Source organism: Garra rufa, chromosome 21, assembly GCF_049309525.1.
Source record: "Garra rufa chromosome 21, GarRuf1.0, whole genome shotgun sequence".
Classification (NCBI taxonomy): domain Eukaryota; kingdom Metazoa; phylum Chordata; class Actinopteri; order Cypriniformes; family Cyprinidae; genus Garra; species Garra rufa.
The window spans coordinates 30139026-30152691 of NC_133381.1; the positions used below are offsets into that span (position 1 = coordinate 30139026).

The 13666-nt window shown below is 37.5% G+C and overlaps 1 protein-coding gene across 1 annotated transcript in view; it reads left to right on the top strand.

The window, feature by feature from the left end:
- The window catches only part of LOC141295828 (calcium permeable stress-gated cation channel 1), an 80495-nt gene that overhangs the window by 27564 nt on the left and 39265 nt on the right, over positions 1-13666 (top strand). The window contains exons 2-3 of the mRNA XM_073827103.1: positions 8475-8755; positions 10945-11024. Coding sequence (XP_073683204.1) covers positions 8522-8755; positions 10945-11024 — 314 coding nt within the window. The 5' untranslated portion in view covers positions 8475-8521. The remainder of the gene's footprint in view (positions 1-8474; positions 8756-10944; positions 11025-13666) is intronic.

A 13666-nucleotide genomic window follows, 5' to 3' on the forward strand; every position in this document is an offset into this window, starting at 1 on the left:
TAATTTCAGATAGAGTTGGTACTCACGGAGGCGTTGGAGAACCTGGCGGACGTGGTCTTGATGTTCCTTTAGGTTACGTGAGTAAATGAGGATATCGTCAATGTAGATGATTACGAATCGATGGAGGTAGTCGCGGAAGATTTCGTTCATGAAATTCTGAAATACGGAAGGACTGTTAGCCAGGCCATAGGGCATCACCTGATATTCATAGTGACCGGTCGGGGTGATGAAGGCGGTTTTCCACTCATCTCCTTCTCGGATACGGATCAGGTTGTACGCACTGCGGAGGTCGAGTTTGGTGAAGATGTGGGCTTCCCGTAGTTCCTCCAAGGCAGCTGGCACTAGAGGAAGTGGATAGGCGAATTTCACCGTGGCGTCGTTGAGCACCCGGTAGTCAATGCAGGGTCTGAGCCCGCCATCCTTCTTGGGGACGAAGAAGAAACTGGATGCTGCTGGGGACGTGGAAGGTCTGATGAACCCCTGTTGGAGAGCCTCCTGGATGTAATTCTCCATGGCCTCCTGCTCAGGACGTGAGAGGGGGTAGATCTTCCCGTGGGGTAGTTTGGCGCCTGGCAGCAGGTCGATACTACAATCCCAGGGCCGGTGCGGTGGTAGTTGTGTGGCCCGTTCCTTGCTGAAGACATCGGTGAAAGACTGATAGACGGGGGGAATGGCGGTGGTGGATTGAGTGGCAGGGCTCTCTATGGTGGTGGCGTGCAGAGGGATAGGATGGTATGGAGACTCTGCATCCGACGAGGAAGGATGGTAGCCGTGGTTCCTGCACGTTTTGCCCCACTCCAGGACCTCTCCTGTGCTCCAATCTATGCGGGGTTGGTGCTTAATGAGCCATGGTCTGCCCAGGATGACATCCACGTTGGCTCGCGGGAGTACTAGGAGGGTTAGATGTTCACGGTGGTTGTGTTGGGAGACGAGGGTCACTTTTCTGGTCCGGTGAGATATCTTACCATCGCCCAATGCTGAGTTTTGGATTGTGGTAATTTGGTATGTGACCTCATTTTGAACGGTGGGAATTCGATATTTAGCAATGAAGTGTGATGAAACAAAATTGCCAGCCGCTCCGGAATCCACGAGCACATAGATGGGGAGAGTACGAGAGTTTACTATTAGTTCAGCGGTAATATGGGGTAAGAGAGACATGGCCGGAGTAATAGATACGGTACTCACCATTGGACGAGGCGGGCGGACTGGACAGGCACTGATGAAGTGAGAGGCTTCTCCACAATATAGGCACAGACGATTATTAATTCGTCGTTTCCTCTCCGCAGGATCCAGGCGATAGGAGTCCGTAATCATAGGTTCTTCCGCATCTCGTTGGGGTGACGGTGTTCGAAGTGGAGGGAAGCTGGGTACAGACTTTGTAGAAGGACATGCTGAGAGATGTTGAGAGATGCCTACTGCCTTCTTAATAAAGGTTTCCAGCGGTACGTTGTCATCGTAAATGACCATATGCTTGCGGATCTGGGGTTTAAGCCCCTTACGGTAGGCTGCTAGGAGAGCGATTTGGTTCCAACCACTGGTGGCCGCTAGGGAGCGGAAGCGCAGGGTGTATTCGTGAATATTGGACGCACCTTGATTCAGAGTGATCAGTTCATCGTGTACGGAAAGGGGAGTGAGCACAGCTCCAAACACGTCCTTGAAGTGGGCAACGAAAGCATTATAGGAGATTAAAGCGTCGCTCCGTGAATTCCAGAGTGCGTCTGCCCATTGAAGTGCCTGCCCAGTGAGGAGGGAAATCATAAAAGATATCTTAGAAATTTCGTTAGGAAACTGGTGTGCGTTGGCTTCGATATAGAGGGAACTTTGCAGGAGGAAACCATTGCAGCCACCCGGGTCTCCGGAATAACTCATAGGGCGAGAGAGGGGCGTGTTGGAAATCGTCGTTGGAGCAGCAGGTAGAGATTGACGAAGGACGTTTACCATATCCGAAAATGGGTCAGGGGTGTCTTCGGTGATAGTGGCGCTCGCCTCCATGAGTGACGCGGTGAGTTAATACTTTTTTGGGCTGGTATCCTGTCACGACCACACACAAAGGGAGAAGGTGAGTATCTTTCAAGGTATTTATTAACAAACGTGCACAGTTCAACACACGTGCAAACGGGTGAATAATGTCTCTGTGGTCAAATCTTCAAACATAACACAACAGGTGAGTTCAAGTTCATAAGGATCATAGCGTTAGCAACAGTCACTTCCCTCTGACACGATTAACGTGTTTCACAGGAGAACATCAGAGCAATCCACGGGGAGCACAGGAGAACATCAGAAGAATCCACGAGGAGCACAGGAGAGACAACAGGAGGGGGAGAAGATCCACAGAGAAGCATCCATGCAACTTCGATACCAGCCGGTGAGTGAGTGAATGAGGTAAGTATTTGAAGGGTGTGGTGATTGCTGGTGCAGGTGACGGTGATTAGAATTCTGGTGATGGTTCACGGGTGTGCTGTGGTGGTGATTGGCTGGTTGGTGGAGGATCGTGGTGATTGGGGCTGAGGGAACGTGCAGAGGGTGTGACATATACATGGTTACATAGTACTAATAGAGTACTAATTTCACTGTATTTTAAGAGCTAAACTGTAACTGTAAGCTAAATGTAAAGATATTCCGATTTTAATAAATCTACTATCAGTGCAATATTTGCATTATATAAGATTTTTAATAATATATACAGTGCCTTGCAAAAGTATTCATACCCCTCAATTTTTTTCTTGTTTTATGTTGCTGCCTTATATTAAATTGCTTTTTTCCCACATCAATCTACACTCCATACACCATTATGACAAAGCAAAAACAGAATTGTCACAACTTAGTAAATTAATAAAAAAATAAAATAAACAGCAGAGATGAGTATTTTGTAATAGAAGTATTCATACCCTTAACTCAGTACTTAGATAAAGCCCCTTACAGCCTCAAGACTTTTTTGGGTATGATGCGACAGCCTTTGCACATCATTTATCTTTGGCCTTTATCTGTCATTCTTTTCCTCACCCTTCCACCCTTTAACCTCTGTCAGCTTGGATGGGGTCTAGCAGACAGGAAAACAGAGAGATTTTCATTAAGGCTATCTCTGTATATTGCTGTGATGAGCTTTCCTTTTACTCTGCTACCACTACATTTTAGTTTTAGACTAAAAAATCTTATTTTTCACAGTCTGAGGGTCCTTCAGGTGCTTTTTTTTTTTTTTTTTGCAAATTCCAAGTGTTGAGAGGATTGAGTCTTGCCACACCACCATAAAGCCCAGATCAGTAGAGTGTTGCATGTTTGTGCTTCTGTAGGTTTCTCCTATCTCCACATATGATCATGGAGCGCAACTAGAGTGAACATCAGGATCCTGGTCACCATTCTAACCAAAGCTCTTCTCCATCAGTCGATCAGTTTGGCCAGGAGGCCAGCTCTAGGAAGAGTCCTGGTTGTTTCAAACTTCTTCCATTAAGCGTAACAAAGACTACATGCTTCTGTGAACCTTCAATTCAAAAGATTTTTTTTCTATACTCTTCCCAGATCTGTGGCTTGATGCAATCATGTTTCTGCTCTATAGGCAGTGTTTTATTACCTCAGAGCATGGTTTTTGCTCTGATATGCATTTTCAGCTGTTAAACCTTTTATTAAGACATGTGTGTCTTTCCAAATCATGCCCATTCAATTGAATTTGCCACAGGTTAACTCTACTTGAAGTGTAGTAACATCTACAAGCAATATGAATGCTCCTGAGCTGAATTTAAACTGTCCCAGATAAGGGTATGAATACTTGTGCAATGGTTTACAATCATTTAAGTTTTTAGTTTTTAAAACATTTGCAAAGATGTTAAAAACCTGTATGGAGTGTAGATTGATGTTGAAATATTTAAAGCATTTTAACACAACGCTGCAACAGGGGTATGAATGCTTTTGCATACTTTTTAAATTGTGTAATATTTCTAAAGAAAATTGTTTGAAAAAATGAAATTATCATCAGTGGACATGTTCCATAAAGATAATGTTTAACTGTAGTATGCAATCTATGTAGTATGCCTCTGTGAACTGGAAATTCGATTACAGAATGTAGTAGTATTAATGTCTGTTTGAGCAAGAGCCAGAACCAAAACTGTGTGCCGTGCGTGTTATTGTATGACTATTTGACTGGGGGAAGAAGGAGAAAGTTTGTATACAGAAAAAAAACAAAAAAACAATGGCTGCAACAAGATACTGGTACGGGATGATCTGGAGTGGTCTCTTACTCTGGATAACAAAGCACTGAGTGTCCCACATCTGCTGTGATCAGACTGACAAACTTGACTGCAAAATGTATTGTTGTGGACTATAGGTCAACAATAGGCTTCAATGACATGGAAATAAAGCTACTGACTACTGATGCAACCTTTTGTAACATCTATTCAAAGATTTACCCATCTGCCACAATAAAGTAACGTGTTTGATTTAACTTTATCTGCAAATGTTGATAGACCTATATGATTAATTGCAATTCAGTTTAATAATCAGCATATCATATAATCACTAATCAGTGAGCATTTTTAATTGATAATTGTACTGATAAAATTTTAAATCTATAAGCATACCCTGCTGAAAAAAACAGCTAAAACCAGCCTAGGCTGGTTGGCTAGTCTTGGCTGGTTTTAGCTGGTCTCCCAGCCTGGAAAAGTGGTCAAAACCCCTCTAAAACCAGCCTGTTGACCAGCTATGACCAGCTAAAACCAGGCTGGTTGACCAGCTAAAACCAGCCAACCAGCCTAGGCATGGTATACAATTAAAAACATGGTTACTACACTTTTACTACAGTAAAACCATGGTTAATTTTCATAAGGGTAGGCTAGTTGTTAGTCCTTGCTAGTGATAAATAGCTAGATAGCTAGCTAGACAGACAGATGAAGATCTGAAGGTTTTATACGGAAGGATGGTTAAATACTCTGTAGAGTTGATTTTTTGAAAGTTTTGACACCCTCAATAAGTCAGTTGGTTTTTTCATAGTTTTTCGTAGTCCAAAAAAAGGTACAAAGCTGTCACTTGGGTTATACTTTCAAAAGGTGCAGCTTTTTACCTTTAAAGTACTAATATGGACACTTCAGCTGTACTTTTTGAAAAGGTACCATCCCATTGACAGCTAATGTATCTTTTTTTCTGAGAGTGTATACCATCTCAAGCCAGCATAATAAGGTTTTGTTGTGTGAAGTGTTCCTGATTCTGATTCATTGTGTGTTTTGGTTTTATTTTAGATGGCCATCTGATTGACATTGCACACAACAGGAAATGACAGCATCATAACTAACATTACCTTCTGCTGTCTTTCTCTCTTAACAATTTTGATGATAGAACACACACACTGGCTGTAGATAAACTGCATGTTTAATCTGTGGATATCTCGAAGATTTGTGACCCTGGACAAAACCAGTCTTTAGAAGCATGGGTATATTTGTAGCAATAGCCAACATTACATTGTATGGGTCAAAATGATCAATTTCTCTTTTATGCCAAAACTCATTAGGATATTAAGTAAAGATCATGTCCAATGAAGATATTTTATAGATTTCCTACCGTAAATATATCAAAACTTAATTTCTTAATTTTTTTATATTTGCACAACTTTAAAGGTGATTTTTTTTTAATTATTTCAGATTTTTTTCCCCCTTAGATTCCAGATTTTCCAAATAGTTGTATCTCGGCATTGTGTTTCCTTAGTGCATTTGAACCTTTGTAATATTTGTATATATTACAGTCCCTCAGTTGTCCTCAATGTGAAAAGATGGAACTCAAAATCATACAGTCATTGTTGGAAAGGGTTCAAATACACAAAAAGGTTGAAAAACTAAAGAATTTGTCTGACCTAAAGAACTTTTCTGAAGAACAGTGGGCAGTTTAACTGTTCAAAAGAAGGGACTCATGAACAACTATCAGTAAAAAAAAAAAAATAACACAGCTGTGGATCATTCAGGTAACAACACAGTATCAAGTGTATGTAAACTTTTGAACGAGTCATTTTTATAAATGTGACTATTATTTTGCCAAATGTTGTCCTATCCTAACAAACCATACATCAGTGGAATGCTCAAATATATATAAAAAAATGTACCCTTATGACTGGTTTTGTGGTCCAGGGTCACATTTGTTAGAGTCAATGTGTTGCTGCTTGACTTGAGGATGATGTAGCATCTTAAAGTGATTTTATAGGGATTAACTGACCAATGTAAAGTGGCTCAGTTTAAGTGTGAGTTGGGAGACGGTTTGTTATTACCATGGCAATCATCAGTTTAGGGCACAGCATTAGCTGTAAAATCAACAAACACACCAGTGAGCTGGTTTGTGTGTTCCTGTTAATGTGCTAAGGGCAATATTCATAAAGGTAATCGAAACACATCTGTTAAACTGAACGAAAGCAGTGCTTTGAGCTGCTCTAATGTTTGTTCAAAGGTTTAGAAATGTTTGTTTAACTTTCACCGTAGCCTGCACTAATTTGCACAGTGCTTGAACTGCTCGAACCTGGCTACCTTAGAAAGATAATCTTGGGTCACATGTTTTTCATAGTGCTGAATATGCAGACAGAATCATGTAATCCAGTCATAAATAAATGTATTTAAGCCTGTAACACAGAATGTCACAGCTTTTGACAAAATTTTGAATAAATAAATCAACAGTAGGGTTGTAAACTCAAACTGTGATGTGGACTAGTGTCTGTAAATATTAAAGCACAGAAAGACTGCTGTTTAAATATGAAATCTGCAAGCATTTGTGACTTAGTTTCCTTTAGTATACATACATTTGTGATGTTTTCATCATCGGTCGTTTCACTATATAAAGACACTCCACATAAACTTAATCTCCAGAACTGCTCTCAAGAGTCACTTCATGAGCGTTTCACCATTTCATTTGATAAAACTATCATCAGATACCCACAATAATTTGAAGGTCTTTAGAACAATCTTTCAAAAAAAAATGTAGTTTCAGCATTTTTATGTATTTGAATCCTTTCCAGCAATGACTGTATGATTTTGAGGTCCATCCTTTCACACTGAGGACAACTTAGGGACTTATATGAACCTATTACAGAAGGTTCAAATGCCCAATAATGCTTTAGAAGGATAAACAATATGTTAAGACCCAGGTGTGTAAACTTTTGAACAGAATGAAGATGTATATTGTTCTTATTTTGCCTAAATATCATATTTTTTTATTAAGTACTGCCCTTCAGAAGCTACAGAAGATACTTACATGTTTCCCAGAGGACAAAATAAGTTAAATTGACTTTTATCTTCAAATTTAAAAAGTTTAAAAGCCTCTTAATGCATTGTGTTTCCTTAGTGCATTTGAACCTTTTGTAACAGTTGTCCTCAATGTAAAAAGATGGAACTCAAAATCATACAGTCATTGTTGGAAAGGGTTCAAATACACAAAAATGTTGCAAAACAAAAGAATTTGTTGGACCTGAAGGACTTTTCTGAAGAACAGCAGGCAGTTTAACTGTTCAGGACAAAGAAGGGACCAATAAACAACTATCAGTAAACAAAAAAAAAATAACACAGCTGTGGACTATTATTTTGTCTTGTAATCTGTATGTAAACATCTTTTATGTGAAATATCTTTTTTAGGTCAGTAGTACATAAACAATAACATGCATTTTGTATGATCCCTTTTACTTTGGTACACTTTGCAGATTCTGCAAGGTGTATTTAAACTTTTGACCTCAACTGTACATAGCATTTTCTCACACTCAGAGCACTTTTAAACTAAAGTCAGTTCCCTTCTCACTATTAATTAATAGATCGGCCAGTTACAGGCAAGGTTTTTCCGGAACAGCAATCTGCATTCCCTGTCGATATTTTCATATAGCCTATTACATTGCCAGGAGAAGGCTAAGATTTCTCTAGCTTTACAAACACTTAACCGATGGGAGTAGGTGATGAAAATAAATCCTCCTAAGGGTAAAAAAAGAAAAGAAATCTTTCTTTCTTTTATTTCTACTGTTTCTCCGAGGAAGCATGAGATTAAATGGTAATCAAATGGAGACTTCTGTTTAAATCTTCTGTATCTAACATATTCCTCCAGAGAAAAAAAGACTCCAGTGATCTCAAAAGTTTCAGAAAAGATCTGAACAATGACTTAAACTGTACCCAGATTTGCCAACATACCAGTCTCAATATAAATATTATAGGATTATTTATGTACTACGATATTATTTGTTCATACTCTGAATTAGGTTTTAGGTTCACTTTTAATTTAAGTTTTAGTATATTTTTACTTCTACTAGTTTTTGTTGAAGTTTTAAACATTTCTGTTTAGCTTGAATGTATTTTTCTGTTAATAAGTTTCTAAGGCTGTTTATGTTTCCAGATTGACTAACTTTTGAGTAATTTTTTCCAAATTAATTAATAGTTGACATTATCATTTTGACACTACAACACATTCAGTGTTACTAACTTTTCAGACTTTTCACCTGATTCATTTTTTTCTTTCCTGTCGTCTCTCCTCAGTGATGCTTTGACGGTTTGAAGGGCTACCTGAGACCCGCGCCACGGCCATGGCGGTGCGCTCTGACCTGTGGGGTACGGCTCAGCCGGTGTTTGAGTCCTGGCCAGCAAGCGGTGGCAGTCCTGTGGAGGAACTGGACGTCAGGAGTTTCCTGAGCTCACTGATGGAGGAAAACAGCACAGCAGAGAGATGTTATCGCTCTCACTCCCGCAGCAGCGTCCTGCAGGGCCTGCCCTTCGGAGGAGTCCCCACTGTCCTCGCCATCAATGTTGCTGTGTGGCTGGTATAACATTTTTTTAAATATTCTGCAGCACTCTTACTTTCATGATTTACTGATGTTTGTAAAATCACTGTTTACAGGTGACACTGTCAAGTCATATTTCTCCCCAACAAATGTCCTAACTACCGCTTTTTAGTTGACTTTACTTAATGTACAACAATTCTTCTTTTAATAGCGTAAACTGCAGTTGTTGATGCAATGATAATCCCTCTGTTGGTTATGTTAGCACGTGCATGTTAATTTACTGGAATAACACTTACTTGGTCTTTCTAAGGCAATCAGTTTACATGGTTATAACAAATAAACTGGATCTGTTCAATTAAATGCAACTGAAAAATTCCAACTGCAGTTAATGTTGCATTAGTACGCTCAGCTTAAATAAAAGAGTTATTTGGAATACACGCCTATTCAATTTAACTTAAAATTAATTAGTTGTTTAAACTACAAAGTGTTTTTTTTTTTTACGTTACTTTAAATTTTAAGGATAACTACATAATTAGATTTCACAGTGAAAGAAAAAAATAGCATGCATACAATTTAGCTCTAAAATATCCATATTCAAAATTAAGTTCAAAAGTTTGGGGTCTTTAATTTTTTAGGGGGTCTTTAATTGAGACGTTTTATCTCACAATTGGACTTTATTACTTGCAGTTGGAAATTTATGTCTCACAATTCTGAGAAAAAAGTCAGAACTGCGAGATACAAACAAAAGTTTGGGGTCTTTAAATTTTTTCATGTTTTTCAAGAAGTCTCACCAAGACTGCGTTTATTTTACAAAAGATACGGTACAAACTGTGAAACTGTGAAATATTATTACAATTTAAAATAACTCTTTTTAATTTGAATTTATATCTCACAATTCTAAGGGAAAAGAAGTCAGAACTACGAGATACAAACTCACATTTGTGAGAAGAGGTCAGAATTGGGAGTTCAAATCTTACAATTCTGTGGAAAAAAAGAATTGTGAGTTTGTATTATGCCGTTCTAATAAAAAGAAGTCAGATTTGTGAGTTTAAATCTTACAATTCTGAGAAAAAACTGATTTGTGAGTTTGTATTACACAGTTCTGAGGGGGAAAAGTCAGAATTGCGAGACACAAACTTACATTTGCGATAAAAAAGTCAGAATTCAGAGTTTATTGTCTTTAAATCTCACAATTCTGTCTATTTCTAGCAATTGCAAGTTTATATCTTGCAATTCTGACTTTATATCTCACAATTGCAAGTTAAAATCTCACAATTCTGAGAAAAAAATGAGAATTGCAAAATGTAAATTCACAATTGCGAGAAAAAAAAGTAACAATTATCTTTTTTTCTTTTTTATTCAGTGGCGGAAACAGGCTTCCATACATTTCTTATTATCAGTAATGAAAACAGTGCTTAATATTTTCATTAAAAAGTACAAAAATGTCAACATTATAGGATTCTTTTCTGAACAACATTTTAAAAAACTGTTTATTTAAAATAAAATAAATTGTAACAATGTAAAAGTCTTTACTGTCACTTTTAATCAAGTCAATATATTTTTACTTTTGTTTTATCTTACTGACCCCAGACTTTTGAACAGTAGTATAAATACATTTGAATTCAACTCGACAGCCAAATCAGTTTCGTTTAAGAATTAATGTTTTTCTAGCATGTGTTGAAACTGTCAGACTCAAAAGAATGAATTGTTCATGATTAATTTATAAACCAGGAGTGGGTTTTATTAATTCCATTTCTAGGGCAGAGCCAGCAACCTAAGAATCTCAATAGAGATCTGTAGCTTCCCAGCAGTCAGCGTTTTAAGTTGTCTTGTCATTGCCTGTTCCTTCCGGAGTCATTATGAACACAAGTGTGCATGCAGACCTCACTGCCTGTTAGTTTCCAAGACAACCACTCACCTCGTCTTTCTCCGGCCAAAAGAAATAGCTAATTATTACTGCTGGCCAGGGGTCTAGTGAGTGTAAGTGTTTGCTTACACAAATAGGTCTACTATATTTATACCAATAGTTTTGACACACATTTAAAGTGTCGCAGTGGCTTCTGGGTGTTAGCATTCTTTATATGAACATTAGATCAGGTTAACTTTCACTATGCATGTTATCAGTTTCACAATAAATGTTTATTTTTTTATAATTATTAAGCTCAGTCTAAAATCTCTTGAACATATGTATGCTGATATAACTTTGATTTGGTGTATCTGTGTTTTAGTTCCTGCTTCTGATCTTCTCCTGTTTGAGGAAAGCAGCGTGGGACTACGGCCGCCTGGCTCTGCTTATGGAAAATGACAGGTATCATCTCAGAAGTGTTGACTGTTTGAAGAATGCATTAAGATGTAAATAATTGAACAACTGTGTGTGGTGGTTGAGTGAACTGAATGCTTAGCAGGTCAGTGTGAGATCCTGGTGCCACCTGCTGGTTACACAGGACATAGTTGAATCATAATGTTATAATACTGGTTTGATTATTTGGTCTGATGTATAAAATATACATTATTATATATATTTATACTTAGGGGCTTCATGTTGTGGCTGCGATAACACCTTGGGTGTGCATTATTTTCTGATAATTCAACAGTCCGTCATCAATTATTCCTCATGTACATAATTGATATACCAATACTTTTTTAGAAATTAATTCTAAATGCCATTACATTTGTATCTTTCTCAGAAACCCGTGTTTAAAAAAAAAAAAGTGTTACAAATTTTCAGCTCACACACACAGTGTCCCTGTGGGAGCAGTGGGTGGAATTCGATCATAAGTCTTAAGACTTCTGTTGTTGCAGCAGCGCTGCTTTATTCTGCATCAGCATGTAGCATTAAAGTCTTTGTTTATTCGAATGTGCAGCTAATTCTCAGTGTGGATATTTGCAAGGCATTGCATCAGGCTACAGAGAAATCTCTGGCTTTCACTGAAATAACGTTTTCACATTTGTATACACTAGAATTTCACCTGCTCCTTTTCATTTCCTATAATAGACCTAGATGGAAATGCTTGCAATTTTCTAATCTTGAGGCTGCCATTGAGTTCTTGGAAGAAAATGCTTTTAGGCCCATCACTGATGGAAGCATTAGAGGGATATTTGTAATAGAAAAGGCATCGTCCAGTTAGGCCTGTCGCAATAACAAATATATTGACATATCGCACTATATATATACATGACCTTAACAATTTTGGTGACGCAATATATTGCCCATTATGTTTACATAAAAATGCATGTGGACTGCTAAGTAGAGATTGTGTTTTTCAGTAATAGTGTGCACCCTTAATTTACAGAGAAAAGAAGGTCAGGAAAGAATCTGTAGATGGAAACATCATTTTTGCATTTTTCTTTTTTCTATTTGTTACTTTGCTTTTACTTTTTGTTAGAAAATGTTTATTTACTATTTATTCAAGTCTTTTTAAGGTATCTAATATTTTGATACTTAATTTCCATTATCTAAATGTTCTTAAAATTTAAAAAAAAATTGTGATTTGAAAGTGTGTAGGCCTTCTTGCATTATTATGCTGTTACAGTATATTATGATTATATTTTCAGTGGCATGTAAGTCTTTAGGCTTTCTGTAATATTTTTTCATGTTTTTCAATGAAGTGCTCACCAAGGCTGCATTTATTTTATAAAAGATACAGTACAAACTGAAACTGTGAAATATTATTACAATTTAAAAGAACTATTTCTATTTTTTCCATTTCAATTTTAAGACCTTATATAAACTCACAATTCTGGTGGATATATACATTTTCTTTTCAGAATTGTGAGTTTATATCTTGCAGTTCTGACTTTATAACACAATTACAAGTTAAGTCAAAATTGTGAGATATAAACATGAACATATCAGTCTTTTTTCCCCTCAGAATTTGACTTTATTACTTGCTATTGGGAATTTAGATCTCAGTCAGATTTATGAGTTTGTAGTTACACAGTTCTGGGGAGGAGAATTGCGATATACAAACTTTCATTTGTTTTATGTATAGAAAATAAAAAACGTTATTTCTCACAATTCTGACTTTATTTCTCGCAATTCTGATTTTATTTCATGCAATTCTTAAAAAAAAAGTCATAACTTAAATTGCAAGTTTAAATCTAACAATTCCGAATTTTGAGTTTGTATTATGTGGTTCTGAGAAAAGAAGTCAGAATTGCAATTGCAGAAATGTAAACTCGCAATTGCGAGAATTTAAAATTTTTTTTATATACATTAAAACATGTAAAAAAAAACATTTATAATATATTTACATGACCTCAAAAAATTGTAATCTACAGTCGTGGCCAAAAGTTTTGAGAATTACATAAATATTGGAAATTGGAAAAGTTGCTGCTTAAGTTTTTATAATAGCAATTTGCATATACTCCAGAATGTTATGAAGAGTGATCAGATGAATTGCATAGTCCTTCTTTGCCATGAAAATTAACTTAATCCCGAAAAAAATTTTCCACTGCATCTCATTGCTGTCATTAAAGGACCTGCTGAGATCATTTCAGTAACCGTCTTGTTAACTCAGGTGAGAATGTTGACGCGCACAAGGCTGGAGATCATTATGTCAGGCTGATTGGGTTAGAATGGCAGACTTGACATGTTAAAAGGAGGGTGATGCTTCAAATCATTGTTCTTCCATTGTTAACCATGGTGACCTGCAAAGAAACGCGTGCAGCCATCATTGCGTTGCATAAAAATGGCTTCACAGGCAAGGATATTGTGGCTACTAAGATTGTACCTAAATCAACAATTTATAGGATCATCAAGAACTTCAAGGAAAGAGGTTCAATTCTTGTTAAGAAGGCTTCAGGGTGTCCAAGAAAGTCCAGCAACCGCCAGGATCATCTCCTAAAGAGGATTCAGCTGTGGGATCGGAGTGCCACCAGTGCAGAGCTTGCTCAGGAATGGCAGCAGGCAGGTGTGAGCGCATCTGCACGCACAGTGAGGTGAAGACT